At 45.9% G+C, this 21,726-nt stretch overlaps 2 protein-coding genes across 5 annotated transcripts in view; both read right to left on the bottom strand.

The window, feature by feature from the left end:
• The window catches only part of tgfbrap1 (transforming growth factor, beta receptor associated protein 1), a 15,740-nt gene extending 4,385 nt beyond the window's left edge, over nt 1-11,355 (bottom strand). For 2 of the 4 annotated variants that reach the window (XM_062528169.1, XM_062528173.1), the window contains exons 1-9: nt 11,254-11,355; nt 9,337-10,058; nt 7,854-8,048; nt 5,707-5,861; nt 5,246-5,328; nt 4,286-4,672; nt 3,338-3,395; nt 1,963-2,106; nt 1,124-1,279 (exon numbers count right to left, since the gene is read on the bottom strand). In XM_062528169.1, coding sequence (XP_062384153.1) covers nt 1,124-1,279; nt 1,963-2,106; nt 3,338-3,395; nt 4,286-4,672; nt 5,246-5,328; nt 5,707-5,861; nt 7,854-8,048; nt 9,337-10,036 — 1,878 coding nt within the window. In that variant the 5' untranslated portion in view covers nt 10,037-10,058; nt 11,254-11,355. The other 2 variants (XM_062528172.1, XM_062528170.1) reach the window with 2 other exon arrangements.
• A 1,429-nt stretch (nt 11,356-12,784) lies between these two features.
• On the bottom strand, nt 12,785-20,937 carry fhl2b (four and a half LIM domains 2b). Its single transcript, XM_062528277.1, has 6 exons — nt 20,783-20,937; nt 17,537-17,727; nt 16,727-16,901; nt 15,697-15,866; nt 14,337-14,523; nt 12,785-13,817 (listed from the first exon to the last, which is right to left on the bottom strand). The coding sequence occupies exons 2-6, from the start codon at nt 17,690-17,692 to the stop codon at nt 13,666-13,668; spliced, it is 840 nt and encodes a 279-aa protein (XP_062384261.1). The 5' UTR covers nt 17,693-17,727; nt 20,783-20,937; the 3' UTR covers nt 12,785-13,665.
• Nucleotides 20,938-21,726: the final 789 nt, after the last annotated feature.

Raw genomic sequence — 21,726 nt, 5'->3', positions numbered from 1 at the left:
ATCTCCTCTTTCTGGAACGACCCACAGGACAGGACAGGACAGGACAGGGTGGGAGGGAGGGATCGTACTTAAAGGTTTACTATGCAGGATTGGCGATTTCATCGCTGGTTTCGCTTTCACGTTTCGTTTTTGCTCGTTTTATGCTTGCATATTTCTCTGCAGAGCTTCCCCTACAGCTTTAGCGTGTATATTTTACAAAACTCCTCAATCGGTCAGTCTGCCGTGCCTTTTCATGAGACTTTACATGACACTTCCTGGAGTAGAGCATGGGTGCGTGCCCGAGGTCTCCTGAAGTTGCAAGTGTGGTTCTACCGCTACAGACCACTAGGACGGCCGAAAAAAACACCGTTCGACCGGTAATGACTCATTTAATCATGTATAACAGTATGGAACGAATTGATTAACTGAAAAACGTTGCATAGTATACCTTTAAAAGAAGGTTCAAGGCAATCGGCAAGGAACACACGGGACATGAAAAGTCTGATACAAGAGACGAGTCTAATCCAAGTGATTTCATAACCACTGGTTGGACAAAACAGCAAACAGTGGAAGAGATGCCTGTTTGTCTGAAAACTCAACCTTTGAAGCTCCACCTGAACCTGACGAATGGACAGAAATCAATGGGCCTCAGGGCGAGAAGGACAAAGATGATAAACTACAAGGTTAGACACATGGCTTAACTTTCAACTCGTCCCTGCAAAGAATACATGCCAAGTATGCCAGGTGCCAAGCTGCAAATGGCACAAACCTTTAAGCAATAATTAACTAGCCTTTGGAGATGATGACAGTTGACACCAGGGACGTTCACTGTGGCTGTGCTTCTGCAGGTATTGTACGTGACTGGGGGAGGGGGGTGGGGGTGAACGAAACACACACACACACACACACACACACACACACACACACACACACACACACACACACACACACACATACACACGCGCACACACACACACACGTGCACACACACACACACACACACACACACACACACACACACACACGCTCCTACCTGCACGTGCTGCTCCAGCACCAGGTGCTCCAGGTAGAGGAGCAGGGCGTGGCTGTGCTTCTGCAGGTAGCACACACACACACACACACACACACACACACACACTCCTACCTGCACGTGCTGCTCCAGCACCAGGTGTTCCAGGTAGAGGAGCAGGGCGTGGCTGTGCTTCTGCTTCTGCAGGTACGTGAGCACATCCTCGGGGTTGATCCGCACGCCCTGCCCTCCCCCCTCCACCGGCCGCTTAGTGAAGATCTGCACCCCTATCTGCAGAGCACACACCACATAAGAGATCTATACACACACCACACATAGAGATCTATACACACACACCACAGAGAGATCTATACACACACCACATAAGAGATCTATACACACACCACAGAGAGACCTATGCACACACCACATAGAGATCTATACACACACACCACAGAGAGATCTATACACACACCACATACAGTAGAGATCTATACACACACCACATACAGTAGAGATCTATACACACACCACATAGATATATACACACACCACCTATAACTATACAGGCACCACATAGATCTATACAGGCACCACATAGATCTATACAGGCACCACATACATGTCTATAGATATAAAGTACTGAATCTTGAGAACCGTAATTTCCTAACTATTAGTCGCGGCTTATATGTTGATTTTGCAACATTTCTTCAGCTATGAGGTTAATACAAGGGGGCAGTTAATACGGCATTAATATGGCTTTGTTTCTTTTAACTTAGTAAAAAAAAACACTGTCCTGCAGCTTATACACCATGCTGCTCACACACAGGACATCACTGTAGCTGTTGAGAGGGGAGCACACACTAACCGCCTGGTCTCTCTTCTCAAGGCCCAATCTGCAGCTTATACACCATGCTGCCCATACACAGGAAATCCCTGTAGCTGTTGAGAGGGGTGCACACACACACACTCACCGTCTGGTCTCTGTTCAAGGCCCAGTCTGCATGCTTCCACACCAGGTCGGTGTCGGGGCAGAAGCTGAGGAAGTCCACCACGTACTCGTACAGGTCCGCCCGCGTGCTGTCCTGCAGCTCCCCGTCCACCACCCGCGTCCACAGCTGCAGCCACACAGGAGCGCAACGTTCAGGATTACGCTACGTTACGTTATATTACGTTACGTTACGTTACGTTACGTTACGTTACGTTACGTTACGTTACGTTACGTTACGTTACGTTACGTTACGTTACGTTACGTTACGTTACGTTACGTTACGTTACGTTACGTTACGTTACGTTACGTTACGTTACGTTACGTTACATTACATTACATTATTATACAGCTCTTCACAATGCAAGTAGAACACCCCATTGACATGAATGGGATTTCCCAACGTTCTACCGGTCATTATTTCTTGATAGATGACCGCTCCGAAGAAATAATGACCGCTGCCAATGGCAACGGGTTCACTCCGCTAGTTGTTGCGGAAGCCACGAAACCGTAGCCAAGTCATTGCTAAAGACACATTGAGATGAGTTTCTTTTCTCGTTTTGGCAAGTAGCCGTATAATAAGCGCGATAATGTATAGAACGCCGGTCATTATCGGAAAATAATTCCCTTCAGGACGAAGCAAAACCCCTCCGCTGCGCGTCGGGGTTCAGTTCATCCTGTCGGGAATTATTTTCCGATAATGACCGGCGTTCTATACATTATCCCTTACTTACTGTACATTACATTACATTACATTACGCAGACACTTTTTTTTGTCCAAAGTACATATGTCAAGTACAGTATATTACAAGGGATTACATTGTTACACGAGTAGTCAAACGACCAAGTATGGTGAGACAACATAAAGCGTGGTGCATTTCTAAGCAGGTAAAAGGGATAACTATATTGTGTGGCGGAATGACATTGGGAGCACTTAGACTCTGCGCAGTAATATCCTCACTCCAAAGTGAAATTGAAAGAGTAAAGCCCAATTCACACCGAAGATTCCCGACGCGACGAGACTGAGTTGCAGCGGTGTGAATTAGAAGTTGCACGTAGTTGCAAGCAGTCGCCGTCGCAGAGCATTAAAGACGTTGAGTCGCAGTCGCAAGGTTTTAGAACGTCGTGGCTCGTCTCGCCGGGACGCTTTGGTCTGAACCCTACTTAAGAGTGAGGATATTACTGCGCCACACAAAATAGTAATCCCTCTCACCTGCTTAGAAATGCACCATACTAGGAATAAATGTGAACTAACTCATTGACTGGCCCTTGTAATAATTGACAGACAAGTCACTTGGGGCTAAAAGCAGAATGAAGAAGTACGTAAGTAATAAATCATGCTGATGTGTGAATGTGCTGACCTGTACAGCTGAAGAGTCTTGGCCATTGTAGTGATACAGAAGTCCCAACGCAAAATACCTGGGGGAGGAGAGGGTGAGACAGGAACATAAGCAAAGCAGACAACATCTCATTTAGACAGTAGCTCAGCCATTTTAACCCTCAAGAAGAGAGCTAAAGGATGTATTTGAACTGTAGCTCAGGCATTTTAGCCCTCAAGAAGAGAGATAAAGGATGTATTTGAACTGTAGCTCAGCCATTTTAGCCCTCAAGAAGAGACCTAAAGGATGCATTTGTCTTCAGGTAGCCACTTACAGCACTGACTTTAAAGCAATGCATGCTGGACTTCATATCACGCATCAAGGCATTGTTCACACTGAGTGAGTCCCAGCTAGCATGCATTGCTTTAAGCCAGAAGACAAACAAACCCAATATCATCACTAAGCAAAACATCTACACATTGTGAACAGTAAACAACAAGGAAGATCATTCCAATAGTGTTAACACTTTAAGAGGTAGGAAAAAGTGCAGCTCTGCTGCTTTAGAATCACCACTTTATTTGACTAAAATTCGAGTCAAACAAAGTGGTGATTCTAAAGCAGCAGTGTTGCGCTTTTTCCTTCCTCTTATAATATTGAACCTTTATTAAGCTGCACCTGCTTTTTCCTACCTCTTATAATATTGAACCTTTATAAAGCTGCACCTGCTTTTTCCTCTTATAACATTGAACCTTTAAAAAGCTGCACCTTTTTCCTACCTCTTATAATATTGAACTTTTAAAAAGCTGCACCTGCTTTTTCCTACCTCTTATAATATTGAACCTTTAAAAAGCTGCACCTGCAAAAAACCCTATCAAGGTGTGCAGGTCCTCTCTTGACTTAGTGGAATAGTGTAAACATCACATGGCTAAAGCTGCAGTTGGCAACTCCAGACCCACTTGTGCGGTTGTGAAAGGCGGCGGCGGTACGCACTTGTGATGTTTCTCCAGCCAGGGGGCGCTGTCGGCGAGCAGGCAGGCGTTGTCGGACGCCAGCAGGTCCAGGAGGCTCTCGTGGTCGGCCTCGGCGTAGAGCTTGAGCAGCGCCGTGTCCACTTCCTCGCGGAAGCCGTTGGTGGCGTCGCCGGTGCCGGTGCCGGTGCCGCTGCCGCTGCCGCTGCCGCTGCTGCCGCTGCGCACCTCGTGCAGGTAGCTGATGAGGAAGAGCTTGCAGCGCCGCGCCTTCTCCTGGTCGCCCTGCGTCAGCTGGTTGAGGTCGGCGAACGGGTGCAGCGGCGGGTGGCAGCGGGCGAAGGACGAGGCGGCGGGCAGCAGCAGCGGGTACAGAGAGATGAGCTCCCGCACGTCCAGCTGACCTTTCCTGCACACACACGCACACACACACACGCATGCACATACCCCCGCACATACACACGCACATGCACGCACATGCACGCAGACACATACACACACACACACGCGCGCGCACACAGACACACGCGTGCACATACCCCCACACACACACACGCACACACACACACGCAGACACGCATGTAGACACACTCACATACACACACGCATGCACGCACGCACGCGCACATACACCAACACACACACACGCACGCACACACGCAGACACGCAGACACACACACACACGCATGCAGACACACTCACACACACACATGCACGCGCACATACACACACACACAAACACAAACACACGCACGCAGACACGCAGACACACACACACACAGACACACACACACAAACACACACTTAAACAGAGAAATCTGACAATATCTACAGTATTGTCCTTGTGTAGTATCCTCAGTGCTTATTTTACTGAAATGCACAGTTTAACAGGAAAGTCATAAAAATTACAACAGATACATTTATTATTTGTATTATATTTGTTTCAAATGGGCCAACAGTAGTGGTCCGCGGGCACATTACCTAAAATGTTCTTTTGCTTCTAAAAACTGAAGCTGTCCAAACTGGATGAATCCTGCTTGCTGTAGAATTCTTTTGTGCAAAATCTGAGAGAAAAGAGAGGGACCAAAAAATACATTTCTGCTCTTGTTTCAATCTGGTACTGTCTCATTGTGGGGGTTACACCACTACTGATAAGCCGCTAATAGTTGGGAAATTATGGTATCACTCTGGTGACTGGTGATTCTAATAGTTGACTTGTTGCTGAAACCCCTCTCTCATGGGTAGCGATACCATCATTTCCCAACTATTAGCGGTTTATACACTGATTTTGCAATATTCCTTCAGCTATGAGGCTAATACACTGGGGCAGTCAATAGGGTATTAATATAGTTTTGTTTCTTTTAACTTGCATAAAACATTGTCCTATACACACAATGTGGCTAACACACAGGAAGTGAATGTAGTTGTAAAAACAGGGGTACCTGGAACCTGTCTTTGGGTATGTTTCTCTGCGCTCCTTCCGTCAGGGTGAGCGCCTCCTCCACTCTATTGCCCGCCAGCAGGCCCTGGATCTGCCTCTCCAGGGGCAACGGCACCAACATGTACACCGCCTTCGTGGACGACAACACCAGCTTGCCTTCAGAGCAGAGGAAGAGTGGAAGCCAAGTGTGTTTACTGAGTGCCTCCATCTAAAGGGCTCTGCTCTTACACAGTTAGGCAACAGCAGGGCAGAAAGAAAGACATCCCAATATAGCCTCTGTATAGGGCCAACATCACGAGAGAGAGGTGTTTACGTCTTGTTTACGACGTGTTTTTACGTCTTGTTTACGCCGTGTTTAACTCTTGTTTACGTCATCGTTTGGGCTCTCATCTCAAGAGCTCTGCTCCTACAACGTTGGGCAACAGTACATAAAGAAAGACCCTGATATTGTGTCTGTTTACAGTGACTGACACATCTCCTGGTGGAGGATTATTGCAGACATCCTATGGTGGGATTCCTCTCATGCTGAAGAAGTGAATATCACGGGTCTTCATTGAGGGCAGACTCATCCGTGTAATGTGAGGATGACTCAGCTGATTCGTCTCCCCTACAGAGCAGGCACTCAGCTGGAGTGAAGTCATCGCCACACACACACACACACACACACACACACACACACACACACACACACACACACACACACACACACACACACACACACACACACACACACACACACACACACACACACACACACACACACACACACACAACAATATGCCAGACAGGCACAGAAGAAGAAACGTGCCACCTCAACGATACAGAACTGCTTCTGTACAAAAGGCTACTGTAGCCTCTGAAGGCCATTCGCTCCAATGGCCATCAAACTATATTAACTCTTCTCGTCTCTTTACCACAATGTGGCTGTTTTCTAGATTAGATTTCTTAAAGAGGAACAATGCAGGATTGGCGATTTCATCTCTGGTGATTTCATCTCTGGTTTCGGTTTCGTTTTTCGTTTTCGCTCGTTTTATGCTTGCATATTTCTCTGCAGAGCTTCCCCGACAGCTTTAGCGTGTATATTTCTACATATATAGGCTATATGTAAATATATAAATTGCAAGCGTGGTTCTTCTTGTTCCTTACGCGTCTCTGACTTCCAGATGTAAACAGCAAACGATCGTTTATCAGAAAGTTGCAAGGTTGCAATAGCGGATAGGGACACCAGGGGCGGGAGGAAATGTGACTGTTTTCGATAAAACTGGTCAGTCAAGCAAAACAACGATTTCTAAGCGATTGTATGACTATGAAAAAGTTGCATAGGGTCTCTTTAACTTTACACACATTCTACGTTTATGTTTGTTTACATGCGTGGGATGTGCTGTTGTGACAGCCCCACCTCCCTCACACTGAATGTAGTATTTCTCATCTGATCTCATAGGGACACACTCACGTCTCACACACATCACATCACAATGGGGATCTGGCTTAAAACACGACACAAAGGTCCTCACAAAAGCCCTCCCATGATGAGGTAATACTACAGCTGATAGTACCTCATTCATTACTGATTACCTGCTGATTAATCACAATGGTGTAGCCAAGCCTACAGTTCCCCACACACACAGGTCAGGATATTCCAATCCCACCATTAGGATTCAACAAAGAGCTACAGGTCTTCATTCCTGGCAGTGAATTGCTCATTGATGCTGAAGACCTTGAGGGCATAACAGTGCGACCTTGAGGGCATAACAGTGCGACCTTGAGGGCATAACAGTGCGCCCTTGGTGTCATCCATCCATCCATCCATCCATCCATCCATCCATCCATCCATCCATCCATTCATTCATCCATCCATCCATTAATGTATTTATTCATCAGACACAAACACCTTTACTACAAACAATTCCAAGAGGGAATTTGGTAATACTTTTGAGTGAACCCTAAACTGGGGATATGAAAAAAAGACAGACAAATCATCTTCAACAACCAATCAGGGATAGGCTGGGCCTGTTTACATCCAGCACAAGATCATCAAGACTGGATCATCATAATTGGACCCAGTGGCACATAAGACTCCTGGCCAGTTGCCAAGGCCAAGATATCAACTTCTTTTAATTAGTATTATAAGTTTTTTACAACCCATACCTTCAAAGTCCTGCAGTATGTGTCCGTCCCTGAAGGAGAGGGTCTGCTTGAGCTGCTGGTCCAGCATGCTGTGCACGGTCACGAAGCCCTCGTCCAGCGCCACCACGTACGGGAAGCACACGGCCGCCCCGATCACGCTCTCCGACCAGTTCACCGGCGCCCGCTGGGACACGCCCTCCGCATTGGCAAACATACCTGAGAGAGCACACAGCCAATCGGATACGCCACATCGTTAACAGCAGATCGTTAAAGGCAGATCGTTTTTTATTATCATAATTTATGTATTATTATTATTATTATTAATAATTATTAATAATAATAATAATTTTTCATTCAACCTTTATTTATTCTCGGAGAGTCATTGAGGGTAGCCCTCATTTTCAATGAAGCCGAGATAAATATTACAAGATATATATATACAAATAATATTATTGCTATTACTCTCTGGTTTGATTAGAGAGATCACTTCCTAGTCTGAGGACAGGGTGGACTAAGTGCCATACTATCTCTGGGGGTTAAATGGGCGACTTGTTTAACCTAAATAGGTGCTTCTCGCTCTACCTGGGCTTTCAACACATCAACATCTATATAAATGCAGAATAATGAATGATAAAAGCCATTACATACACCTAAATATATATAAAAAATAAGCTTTAAAAAAGATTAATAGAACTACCAAAATATGTACGTAGACCGTGGGGGGTATTCCAAGTACTGTACGTGGTTTAATGACCAACCTGAGTAAGTTAACTCAAAGTAAGCGGTAAACCTCCCAATCGAAGAGCTGTATGGCTCCTAACAAAACAATGTCATCGGGCTCTTGTTGTAGATGGTTTACCACTTACACTACTCACAAAAAGTCAGGGATGAAGAATCCACTATACCTTTACAGGTGAACTTAATGTGACCTTCTCTAAACTTTTGAATGCTCATGTCCAACAGTTCAATGTGGGGCAGCCGTGGCCTACTGGTTTGAGCTTGTAACCTGAGGGTTGCCGGTTCAATCCCCGAGCAGCCCACGGCTGAAGTGCCCTTGAGCAAGGCACCTAACCCCTCACTGCTCCCCGAGCGCCGCTGGTTGGGCAGGCAGCTCACTGCTCTGGTTAGTGTGTGTTTCACCTCTCTATAGGTGCTTCTCAACATGCCTCCTCAATCCTCGATGCTCGAGGGGCGTTCCCACTGATCTATAACTAACACTGGATAAACTATCCCATTGTTGCCGCCCCATCATTCTTTATGTAGAGTGAGGATGCAGTGAGGATCGAGGCCCGAGGAGCGAGGGAGGACGCATAAACGCTGAATGAGAGGCACACTATGTATTCAATGTGATCACCTCACGGGATCAAAAAAAGTATATATACTATACTTATATATATGTTCCAGTACTTTCTCTACTGAAACATCAGATTTCACCCGAAAGCCTGACATCCCGAACGTTTTGTGAGTAGTGTGTTGTGCTGAGCAGTACAGTAGATGACCTCACCCAGTCCCCCAGGGGCAGCCAATAGGAACTCCTCGCGTCCGATCCGCTTGACGATGGGCTTGCGCTCCTCGCTGTCGTAGGGGAACAGGTCCTGCGAGGCGCCCGTGCTGTAGTTGAGGATGACGTACTGCGAGGCCAGCGCCAGACACAGGAAGTAGCCGTCCAGGCTGAGGGCGCAGGGCTGCCCCGCGGTGGCCAGCTCCTTGACCAGCTGCACGCGCTCCTCGCGCACGGTGTACGTGTAGATCTGCACGGCGCGCCGCCGCGACGAGATCACGCCCAGCTCCACGCAGAACGGGTCGGCGCTCACGGGGTTCTCGTTGACGCAGAAGGACAGCGCGCCCTTGATCTTGGCGCCGCCCGACGACGGCGGCACCGGCTCCAGCGAGAGCATGTCGTGCACGTAGACGGTGGCGTCGCACAGCACGATGAGCCGCTCCAGCGCGGACGCCGCCTTCAGCTCGGCCACGCCCCTCTTCAGCCCCAGGTGCTTCTGCTGCAGCTTCTGGGACAGGAAGTGCGGGCGGCCCTTGGCGTCCGTCTGCTGGTCCAGCAGGAAGTGGTGGATGAAGCCGTCGTTGGTGCCCACGTACAGGTACTTGCCGCAGCACTCCAGGCACTCGATGGTGACGCGCGCCTTGTCCGCCATCAGGAGCTCGCGCTCCACCACCGGCACCAGCTCAAAGGCCTTCACACTCATGCTGCCTCACGCATTCAGGTCTCTACAGGACAGGACGACACACAGACACACACACACACACACACCATTGTTAGTCTCCCTGTGAATCAACACATAGTGCACACACTACAAAGAAATAGGAGCAACAAGCATGCATATAAACACACAGTCACACGGTCACAAACACACACTTCTCAAGGCGCAAATGCACGCACACACACACACACACACACACACACACACACACAGAAATGCGGGGCACTCTGTGTTAGAACCACACACTATTTTGGTCACTGACAGAACAGTGACCAATGAAGCCTATGATTGAAAATATTTCTAGCATTGAGGACAAACCTCTATAAAAATAATAATAATATCCATCTTAATAGTGGTCAGCGTCCTCTTCCCCCTGTGTAATCTTTCCTGAACAGATGTTACCCACAGCTTTCATTTGGTCAACCTTTGGCCTTCATGACATCACATCATCACAACAGAGAAAAGAAACCAAATGAGCTCATCTGAGAAGGCGAACTAAAGTGATTTGATAGTTGGTACTCCATACACTTCCACAATTCTATGAAGACACTTGTCATAAACTGTATTACCTAGAATTATCATTTTGAGGAAACAGCAGGTGCATCACTAGCAGCTAAGCTAACCTTCTATTTGGCACCAAACCACCAGCTATCTCCCCACGTTAGCAGTTCTATCTCTGTAGGTAAAAGCTAAGATCATTCCCGCTGCTTTTCAGTCATAGTGTACACATGCAAAGAATGACATGCATTGTCCAGTTAACTGTTAGAGCGATACAATTTTAAATTAATCAGACACTCTACTATCCCTGTCAAAATAGCATGTACGCTATTCCTTGCTAACGAGCTAGCATAACATAGAACCCTGAATGGCGAATGTTGCGAGCTTAATTTCATCCTTCTCGATACAGGACAAGGTTTGCCAAACGAGTCCTGGACTGCCTACAGCTCACTGGCAACATCTAATGAGTTCTCCTATATTTGGTTACGTGTTCGAGTGAGCCACTAACATCACTGCACAAAACAGTAAAGCATAGCATAGCACACAACATGAAATAACTTAGTGGTTACGTTCTGATGGACGGCTGATCTAGCTAGCCCTCTGTGTGCGACTGTGACCCAGGCCGCATCATTCATGATCATGACAAATCTTGCGGCATGTCAAGTGGTGCGACTGGTGAATTGGTAAAGTTGAACATGGCATACCCCATCCGTGAAAACATTGGCTATGTTTAAGGAGACGGCAGCGTTTCACGGCCTCCCCCGCTTCCTCACTCTCTTTCCACTCCCCTATCACTTGCCAGTCACTACAGCAAATGTTTCCTGGTGCATTGGAAGTACATCCGGTCTCATGGATGAATAATGACATTTCTATGGTAGCCTACCAGTGTGATAAGCATGGTGATAAGAGTAGACGGGTCTGGTAAAACCATGAAATACTTAAACTATATGAACGAGTTATGCTGCTGTTAACTGGCCTGACAAATTGAGAAATCAAGCCAACCATTGGGAAAGTAAGCCTAAAAACTCTTCTGTGTGGCATGTGTCATTTTTGTTCATGATTTGCAATTACATTGAAACACCACAAGAGTGAGCCAAAGGCTTCCTATTCAATGCTATTTTATAATGTAAAAAAATATACAGGATGCAATAAGTTGATGGACATATGTTATGGCCTAACCTACAAATTCTGTTTTCTTTGTTTGTTTGTTATTGTAGAATATCAAAGATATACAATCCAGTAGGCTACATGAAGCCTACATATTTGTCTCCAAATATAAGTTGATGGACATATGTTGTGGCCTAACCTATTGTACATGTTCTGTTTTGTTAGTTTCTTTGTTTGTATGTGTATGTTTTTTGTTTTGCTTGGGAGTGCAGCAGGCAACTCCTGAAACAGTTCTGTGTTTATGCTCTTATAGACTATATTTAACGTATGTATAGGCATGTATGCATCTTTTTTTTAAAACATTCAGACTGTAACCTTAAACAAATAATATGAATGTAACTAATACGCAATGATACTAATGTAGCTAATTGTTTGTTTGTTTGGTTTTTTTGTTTAATTCTGTTTTCAGGAATGGGATGCTGAAGTCATTTGAGTAGGCCAACCCCATTCTATCTTTGAAGTAACCAACACCGAACAAGTCACCAGTTCATGTGTATTGCTAATGATTGAAATAAGTTGTTGTAAAAGCTTAAGTAAAGTAGGCTATACAATCTTGCTGCGATAGAAAGATGAAATACTTTACTGAAAGATGAAATGTATTTACTTTCTTGAATGATGGAGATCACACAATGAACAGCAATCACATTAGAAGCCCAATTCAAAACCGACTACCAGAAATTAGGCCTATCCTTTTCTTTGAGTGTCATTTCCAGTGACACAATTCACCACTGCACACCAACCTAGTTTTTAGGAGGAGTTGGCTGATTAACTTGAACTTAACTCTATCTCTCTCTCTCTCTCTCTCTCTCTCTCTCTCTCTCTCTCTCTCTCTCTCTCTCTCTCTCTCTCTCTCTCTCCCTCTCTCGCTCACCTAAAGGTCCTTCTGTCTGATTTAAAAGAACCATATAGGTATAGTATGTCATTTTTACAGTAAATTTAGTGGACAATGCATTGTCAACATTTACTGTGGTACACCACAAAATGCTTTGTTCATGACACACGTTTGTGAATAGTTCATTTAGTCCAGCATATTTTTCTATGAATCATTCAAAAAATAACATTTTGGAATTGATTTATTGACAAAGCACATATTGATTTTCTATCAAACTAGTGTCAACTCCTTACACGTACAAAATCTTGTGTTGATCTTGGTCTGATTTATTTGTTATGAGGTACAGTATATTAGAAAACATGTTACCACTGCTTGGTCAAATTTCCTATTGTGATGCGCTATTTGGAACGTGCATTATTTTTCGATATACGCACGGCTATGAAGTAGTTCCTTTTTTTGGGGCTTATCATCACACTTGAATATCAATTCACCAATGTGAATGTAACGGTAAAAACAGCAACGTTGTATCTAAGACAGCGGCAATATAAACGAAAATGAGAGTAGCAGTGGTATAAGCGGGATAATCAACTCCGTGCCGTGCATTTAGGAAAATAATGCACTTATGGAAATGTAAAGGCCAAAAGGCCAGGACCTTATTACCACTTCGAATGTGCATTATTTTCCTATAAACGCACGGTGCGTTGTTGATTATCCCTTACCTAATACACCTCATAATAAATTAATCAGACCAACTAAATCAGGCCAGTAAGCAAACCACACAATTAGATCCATTCTTTAGAATATTGTATACATTTTAGCAAACAAATCTTTATCAGCATAGTGCAGTGAATTGTAACATTATTATAACATTATAACATTTCTTCTTAGAGTTCAGTCATCGGAGGCTTTGCATGCAGAAAAGCCTTCTTAATCATCAAAACTCACAACATAAATTAGATTTTTAATAATACTCATCCACCCAATAAACCTGTTAGTGAATTGAAAGAAGCTGTCGAAAACCTCCATTTAAATGTGCTTTGAGCATTTTGTCAGAGAGTGCTAAGCATTCAGTCGGTGCGTTGGGAATATCCATCCCTCTGGACCTCTCTGTCCGTCATCAGATGTCTTTGCCACACTCTGGACACAGGATGTCATCTCTCTCCGTCAGGAAGCCACGGCCTACCAGGGACACGGAGCACTTCTTGCAGTTGAAGCAGTCGTTGTGCCACTGGCGCTCCTCGAAAGAGATGTACTTACTCCCACCGAGACCTGGGGAAGCACACAGCCTCATATCATTTTGCAGGTAAAAGCATCAAATTCTTTTTAATACAATTTAGTACTGCAAAACTGACCACTCTGAGTAGGACAGAGGGGTAAGGCAAACGTTTCTTTAGAGGACTTTGCTGTGAAATGGGTCAGAACTAGAACTGCCATGATGGTCATTTTGACTGTTGCACGCACAATGACTTGCACATACAATGAAAAAATACAGTCCTGTTCATTGAATGTTGAAATGATTCACAGGCAGTCCTGTGAAATGATGGTGCTTCTAGGGTGCCCCTCATTTGGGCTTTTATATGTCCTCCCTCGCTCCTCGGGCCTCAATCCTCACTGATCTACATAAAGAATGATGGGGCGAAAACAATGGGATAGTCTATCCGGTGTTAGTTATAGATCAGTGGGAACGCCCCTCGAGGATCGAGCATCGAGGATCGAGGAGGCATGTTGAGAGGCACCTCTAGTGTTAAGGCGGTAACTAAGGCGTGGCCGGTCAGTTGCGCAGCGTACCGCTGATGGGGGTGGTGCAGGAGGCGCACTTCTTGGCGTACAGGCTGCAGAAGCAGTTGAGGCAGTAGGCGAAGTCGTCCCGAGAGGTGAAGCGCTGTCCGGAGAGCTGCTGCTTACAGCCGGTGCACAGGAAGCAGTCTTTATGCCACGGCTGCTCACGATAGGTCACTCCGCCCGTGGTGATAGGCTGGGGAGGATAGTGTAGAATAATGGAACTGTGTGTCATTTAATAGGCGGTAGTAGTGTAGTGGTTAAGCAGCTGGGCTAGCGTGCAGTAGTCTGAGAGTTGTGGGTTCAATTCCCCGCTTCCACTGTTGTGCCCTTGAGCAAGGCACTTAACCCCAAGTTGCCAGGCACAATATAATGACAGTAGATAATTGTAATATCTTGTAATGTAGTTGACATACAGAATGTAAGTCACTTTGGATGAAAAAGTGTCTGCTAAATGTAATGAAATGATCTATTATGAGATCTGCTGTCTTTGTCTTTGCCTGAGTGCAGACCTCCAAAATGACAGACCTTCCTCAGAATGTGCATTATTTATTTATAATGCATTATAAAGGAATGCTGTGACTGTGCCATTCAAATCTGAGTATACTTTTTTTGATCCTCTGAGGGAAATTTGGTCTCTGCATTTATCTCAATTTGTGAATTAGTGAACACACACAGCACTCAGTGAATACACAGTGAGGTGAAGCACACACTAACCCAGAGCAGTGAGCTGCCTGCCCAACCAGCGGTGCTCGGGGAGCAGGGAGGGGTTAGGTGCCTTACTCAAGCGCGCTTCAGCCGCTTCTCCCTCTGGTCGGGGATCAAACCGGCAACCCTCCGGTTACAAGCTGGAAGCCCTAACCAGTAGGCCACGGCTGCCACGTGGGCGTCCCATCTACTGTGTGCTCTGCCTGAGTGCCACAGCAGTAATCTCATTGTTTCAAAGCACAACAGGAAGCCTCTCAATGCGTGACCTGCGACATGATATACCTGCCCCAGCATGTACATTATTTCTAATGCATTATGTAAGAATAGTGTGACTGCATGTGCTCTGACATCTACGGTGGCCTGGCAGGACAAAACTAATTTACAATGATAAATTACTTATTTACAAGATTAAAAACAAATTGACAAAGTATTTAAACAAATGTACAAGTTTTTAAACAAATTTACAATGATTGAACAAATTTGACAGTGTTGACACAAATTTAAGTTTTTTAAGGAAAGGGTAGGTAAAAACTTGTAAATTTGTTGAAAAACTTGTACATTTGTATTTAATCTTGTAAATAAGTAATTTATCATTGTAAATGTGTTTTGGCCTTCCAGGCCACCGTAGACATCCCTCTGCATACGTGCACTGAGACGCCACCTTTTTGCACTGCACACACTGCATGGCGAACTGCTTCTCGTAGCAGGGCACACAGAAGTTGTGGCTCTCCTTCGGGATGAAGCTCTTGGTGCCAATCGGCTGCTGGCAGCGCTGGCAGGTGAAGCAGGTCTCATGCCAGCTGTTGCCCTTATGCTCCATCTTCCGAGAGCCTGCGGGGGAAAAATAACGATTGTGGACTATGTGGAGAGTGGAGAGAGGAGGTGAACTAAAAAAGACTCTGAAAAGATGATGGATAGACTGTCAAATAGATAGCAAGATATACCGACAGATATACAGACAGATAGATATATTTTAATCTATTAACATGTATGTGTGTATATTCAGATTTATTGTAACTACTTTGCCAATATGAGTGAACTTGTCATGCCAATAAAGCAGTCTTGAATTTAATTGATATATAGATAGATATATAGACAGATATACATACATATACAGTACTGTGTATATTGATTGATATATTGATAGATTGATGCCTATAGATAGATTGTTTAATATCACCAAATAAAAAAAAAAAACATATGCAAGATACTGTAAAAGCCGTTTAATAAATCGGCTCCACTGAACTGACCTGGCATGATGGTCTTCCTGCACTAAACCAAAGATCCTTCATTACTATCCGCTTTAACCCTCTCTGACTGAACTGACCTGTCGTGATGGTCTTCTTGCACTAAACCAAAGATCCTTCATTACTATCCGCTTTAACCCTCTCTGACTGAACTGACCTGTCGTGATGGTCTTCTTGCACTAAACCAAAGATCCTTCATTACTATCCGCTTTAACCCTCTCTGACTGAACTGACCTGGCGTGATGGTCTTCTTGCACTAAACCAAAGATCCTTCATTACTATCCGCTTTAACCCTCTCTGACTGAACTGACCTGGCGTGATGGTCTTCCTGCACTGAACTGATCTGGCGTGATGGTCTCCCTGCACTGAACTGACCTGGCATGATGGTCTTCTTGCACTGAACTGACCTGGCATGATGGTCTTCCTGCACTGAACTGAACTGACCTGGCATGATGGTCTTCTTGCAGTCGTGGCACTTGGAGGAGTACTCGTTGGAGTAGCACTCGGTGCACAGCAGCTGCTCGTCTTTGGTGGAGAAGGGCTTGTCCATCAGGGAGCGCTTGCACTTGAAGCAGTGGAAACAGTCCTCATGCCAGTGGCGATCCTTGTAGGACAAATCCTGGAGACAAGCAGGAGAATATCTGCTAAAAAAAATTGCCTAAAGCCTTTTGTTTCCCATATTAGTGGTGTGCACGTCTAACAACTCTGTTTCTCCTCCGCAACCCTAGCGTGTCATAAAGTGTTATGCGCTGACAAAATATGCTATTTTGATCCGTTGAATGTTTGGGGAGATATAGTGTGGACATCTGCCTCACATAAACACAGGGTCTGTTTGCTCCAGAGCTTGAGGCTCGGGATTAAGAGATATTACCCTGAAATAGAAGCACACACACTCACATACACACACACACACACACACACACACACACACACACACACACACACATACACACACACACACACACACACACGATATTACCCTGGCCCGGTTGCATTCGTCTCCAGCTCGCGTGTGTGCCCCCGACAGGTATTTCCTGGGTACATCCCTTCCCTCCTATCCCAGGACTGGCATTCTCACCCCCCCCCCCCCCCCCCCCCCCCACAGACGCCACTGCTTGTGTTGGTGGAGTTGGTGGTGGTGTTGGTGTGGGAGTTGGTGGTGTTGGTGTGGGATCTGGTGGTGTTGGTGTTGGTGGTGTTGGTGTGGGAGCTGATGGTGCTGGTGGAGTTGGTGGTGTTGGTGTGGGAGATTACCCTGCTGTTGCAGCCGATGGGCTTCTTGCAGTCCTCGCAGGTGTTGGAGTACAGGCTCTCATAGCACTTGGTGCAGTAGGGGTTCTCTTCGCGCAGCACATACTTCTTCCCAAACAGGGACTCCTTGCAGTAGTGGCAATCGTAGCGCTCCGCCATCTCTTCTCCCTCTGGTGGACTTGCTGATGTCCTTTCTGCAACAGATATGGAGGGACAAAGTGAAGGCATTTAATACATGACAGAGAGAGAGAGAGAGAGAGAGAGAGAGACAGAGAGAGAGAGAGAGAGAGAGAGGCATGAAAGGTGATGTAGGCTTCCAAAAGCAGAGAGGCTAGCTAGGCTCCCTGGCAGCGGGCAGCTGTTGTATGTGCCCCAGAGCTAATCTCCCACGATCCCCCCTGGCTCCCACACCCACCCTAAGCCCACCGCATGAGCGGGCCAGGATGACCCAAGTCTTGGGAGGGCTCGTAACGTCCCTCTTACCTTTGCCCAACACCACTGCAGCTCGACTGCTGACTTTCTAACCTCTCACAAAGAGGTCATCCTTGTAATACAAAGGACACATCTTGTCAGATGTACTGCACATAAAACATATCGGTGGCTATGAATAAACATATCAGTATGGACAAGCACCTACTGTAGATATGCTGGGTGTACTGAGGGGACAGCTGAACCACTGAAAGGTCAGTGAAGAAGTTTGGGATCCACAGTTCAATGCCCAACTGCGCTTTTTCTGGTCCAACATCACTTAGAAGTATAAAGACGTGAACTACATACTGGTATTAACATAAGACCACCCACCGTATTCCGGTGTCCCAGTCATATTCATGAATCGTACATTTCTCTTTCATTCATAATTGCATTTTTCGATGTTTGATGTTTTCGACTCATCTTAATGAAGTGGACCAATAGATCAACAGGAAGGAAGAGTAGGGGGGCGTTTCATCTTAATGAAGTGGACCAATAGATCAACAGGAAGGAAGAGTAGGGGGGCGTTTCATCTTAATGAAGTGGACCAATAGATCAACAGGAAGGAAGAGTAGGGGGGCGTTTCATCTTAATGAAGTGGACCAATAGATCAAAAGGAAGGAAGAGAAGGGGGGCGTTTCCAAGAATGCTGTGCAGAATAATCAACAATTAAGTCAACAACTCAGCCTTGATGCGTCATAATGAGAAGATAAAATTAGAAATCTGCTCAACATTCCTTAAATAGCTTCCTCCCCCCAGACCAAACACAGCTGCCATTTTGTGTAAAAACATCTCTATATCTGGACGCCAACTAATTGAGAGCCAGTTGGGTGGACCGTGGATGGCGGTGCTGTGGCATGGTTAAGCCCGGGCTCCAGCAGCGTTTGATCTCGTCTCCTGCTGGCATCATGGTGTGCTTGTGGCATGAGATGGGTGCCCAGAGAGTGCCAGCTGCCTCCTCATGCCCTCCCGATCTCTCAGCACACACACACACACACACACACACACACACACACACACACACACACACACACACACACACACTCCCGATCTCTCAGCACTGCGACACAAGCCTCCCCATCTGCCTCAGGGACTCCTGATGACACGCCGGGCTAATTAAAGACAACGAGACGACGGCTCTGGAACCCGAGCGCTGGGTTTCCTCTAAACAGGCCAGGCCCACGTTTCCCAGATTCGTTAAGAAGCTCTTAAATGCTAAGAACTTCTTAGGAGCCTTCTTAGAACATTTTTAGAGCACTCCTAAGAAGTTCTTAGCACTTAAGAGCTTCTTACCGAATCTGGGAAACGCGGCCCCCCAGCACAGTGGAATGAGGGAAGCCTGGCCACCCCGAGCCACCGCCCTGCGTACAGCCAGCACAGCAGAGAGAGGGAAGCCTGGCCATCCCAAGCCCTGTGTGCAACAGTAACACTACCAGAGGCGGACATCCCAGGTTCAGAAAGTAAAAGTCCTGCCAAGTATTTATCCTACCATGCAATAAAACCAGCTCATCCTTTAGCAGCCTAGTAGATCAGATCATTAGTGATATCCTGTGTTAAGTGCACAGGTAGAAAGAACATATTGCAGGACATTTACTCTCTGGAACAGGAATGTCCACCTCTGAACAGTGACACTACAACACATCCCAGCTTGAACACAGTGCAGATCTCATCTGTAGCAGTGGGATCTGAGCAAGGTATCGGCTACCAGGAAACATTGATTCACACAATCACACTAACTGACAACTGTGTTGGCGCGAGAAGCAAGGAAATAAATAGCTTGTTTGAATGATATTCTATGACATGTTGCTGCCTCCTAGGGTTATTTCTCAGATACAGATACAAGCAAAGTGAATATTTAGAAAGTGACATTTTATGTTTTAATCAAGTAAGACAAAATGCATGCTATAAAGTTAGGAACTAATACGCGCAGGGAAGATATTCTGTTGGGTCACAGAGTCTGATAGGTCACAGAGCTGTAAAAAAATATAATTTCATTGGATAAATCAGCGGATATTTAGCACGCTTGAGATTAACTTGATGAAAACCTGAATTGTCTTGTTTTTCAACAGCATGTTATTGTGCACTTAATCAATCTCATAAGATGATGTCAACGCAAGGACATTTGTGATTGCTCAATACGATTTACTTTAAATCCACTTTCGGACTTGTATGTCATATGCACTTGAACAACCCACTGGACAGTTGGAAACAAAGATGCTCTGTTGGTGCCTTGAGTCTGAATCAGTGCCGCCAGGCCCACTTGAGTATCACTCAAAAAAAAAAAACTCCATTGCTGAAGAGCAGCAGCATTTAAGAGGACAGAAAAACACAGGATGGGTGATGGAATGGCAGACAAGGACAGTGACTTATGATAGCAAAAGAGAGAAAAGAAGAGTGAGCGAGAGTGAAGGATATAGAGAGGGAGAAAGAGAGAGGGAGAGAGAGAGATGCTCAGTAGAGATGGGTAAAGAGAGAGAGAGATGCACAGTATATGACTAAAGGGAGAGAGATGCACAGTAAAGATGAGTGAGGGGGGGGAGAGAGAGATGCACAGTAAAGATGAATGAAGGGGAGAGAGAGATGCACAGTAAAGATGAGTGAAGGGGAGAGAGTTGCACAGTAAAGAGAGAGAGAGAGAGATGCACAGTAAAGAGAGAAAGAGAGATGCACAGTAAAGATGAGTGAAGGGGAGAGAGAAAGAGAGAGATGTACAGCAGAGATGAGTGAAGGGGAGAGAGAGAGAGCGGGGGGATATGAAGAGAGATGAGTACAAACACTTACCTTGTGGTGGTGGTGTGTGTGTGTGAGGGGAGTCGTGCAGACTGAGGCTGGAGCAGACGAGCTGGCCCTTTTTCTCTTGATTGGATCAGTCCACCTCAGGCCTGCGCGGTGCTGCGGGGGTGACCATAGGCGGTGCAGCGGGGGTGACCAGAGGTGGGCCGGGCCCTTTATCACCGCTATAAATACAGAATCACTCCTCAAGGGCTCAGGGGCCCCAAGCTCCACCACTACTGCTCAGTGGCCTTTTATGGCCTTGCATTGTTATGTGGCACACACACACACACACACACACACATAGATGCTACCCCACACACACAAACACACACACACACACACACACAAAGATGCCCACACATACACAGACACACACACACACACACAAAGATGCCCACACATACACAGACACACACACACACACACACACACACATAGATGCTACCCCCCCACACACAAACACACACATAGATGCCCACACATACACAGACACACACACACACACACACACACACACACACACAAAGATGCCCCCTAACCCACCCACCCACCCACACACACACGCACACACACGCACACACACAAACACATAGATGCCCCGCCCCCCCTCCACACACACACACACACACACACAAAGATGCCCCCCCCCCCCCCACACACACACACACACACACACACACACACACACACACATACACCACAAGCAGCTACTCCTTGTAAGACATGGTCAAAAACGTCTGTTCAAGCTTTAGAAGTTGGAAAGAAAAGTGATTATTATTAATTCATCAAATGCATCCATGCTGAAGACCCTTTTTCAAATGATTCATTACTGGGGTGTCAGTCAGCACCAAAGGGAAGGAGAGGTCCATTATCTACTCCCACTGGAAAAAGGATTTAGACGTGGAAGACAGACGCAGCTCTCGTTACTCACACAATCCCTAGTTAGAAGT

Source organism: Sardina pilchardus, chromosome 23, assembly GCF_963854185.1.
Source record: "Sardina pilchardus chromosome 23, fSarPil1.1, whole genome shotgun sequence".
NCBI lineage: Eukaryota > Metazoa > Chordata > Actinopteri > Clupeiformes > Clupeidae > Sardina > Sardina pilchardus.
The sequence above is the reverse complement of the archived record's forward strand: the minus strand, read 5'-3'. Positions and strand labels throughout refer to the sequence as shown.

Bases quoted from the DNA above. Each gene is read 5' to 3' on its own strand.
- fhl2b (XM_062528277.1), bottom strand. From the start codon at position 17,692: ATGGCGGAGCGCTACGATTGCCACTACTGCAAGGAGTCCCTGTTTGGG. The intron at 16,902-17,536 runs GTAATCTCCCAC...GCTTGTCTCCAG, and splicing joins CCATCGGCTGCAACAGCAGG to GATTTGTCCTACAAGGATCG. The intron at 14,524-15,696 runs GTGGCGTCTCAG...TATCCTCCCCAG, and splicing joins AGTGTGTGCAGTGCAAAAAG to CCTATCACCACGGGCGGAGT.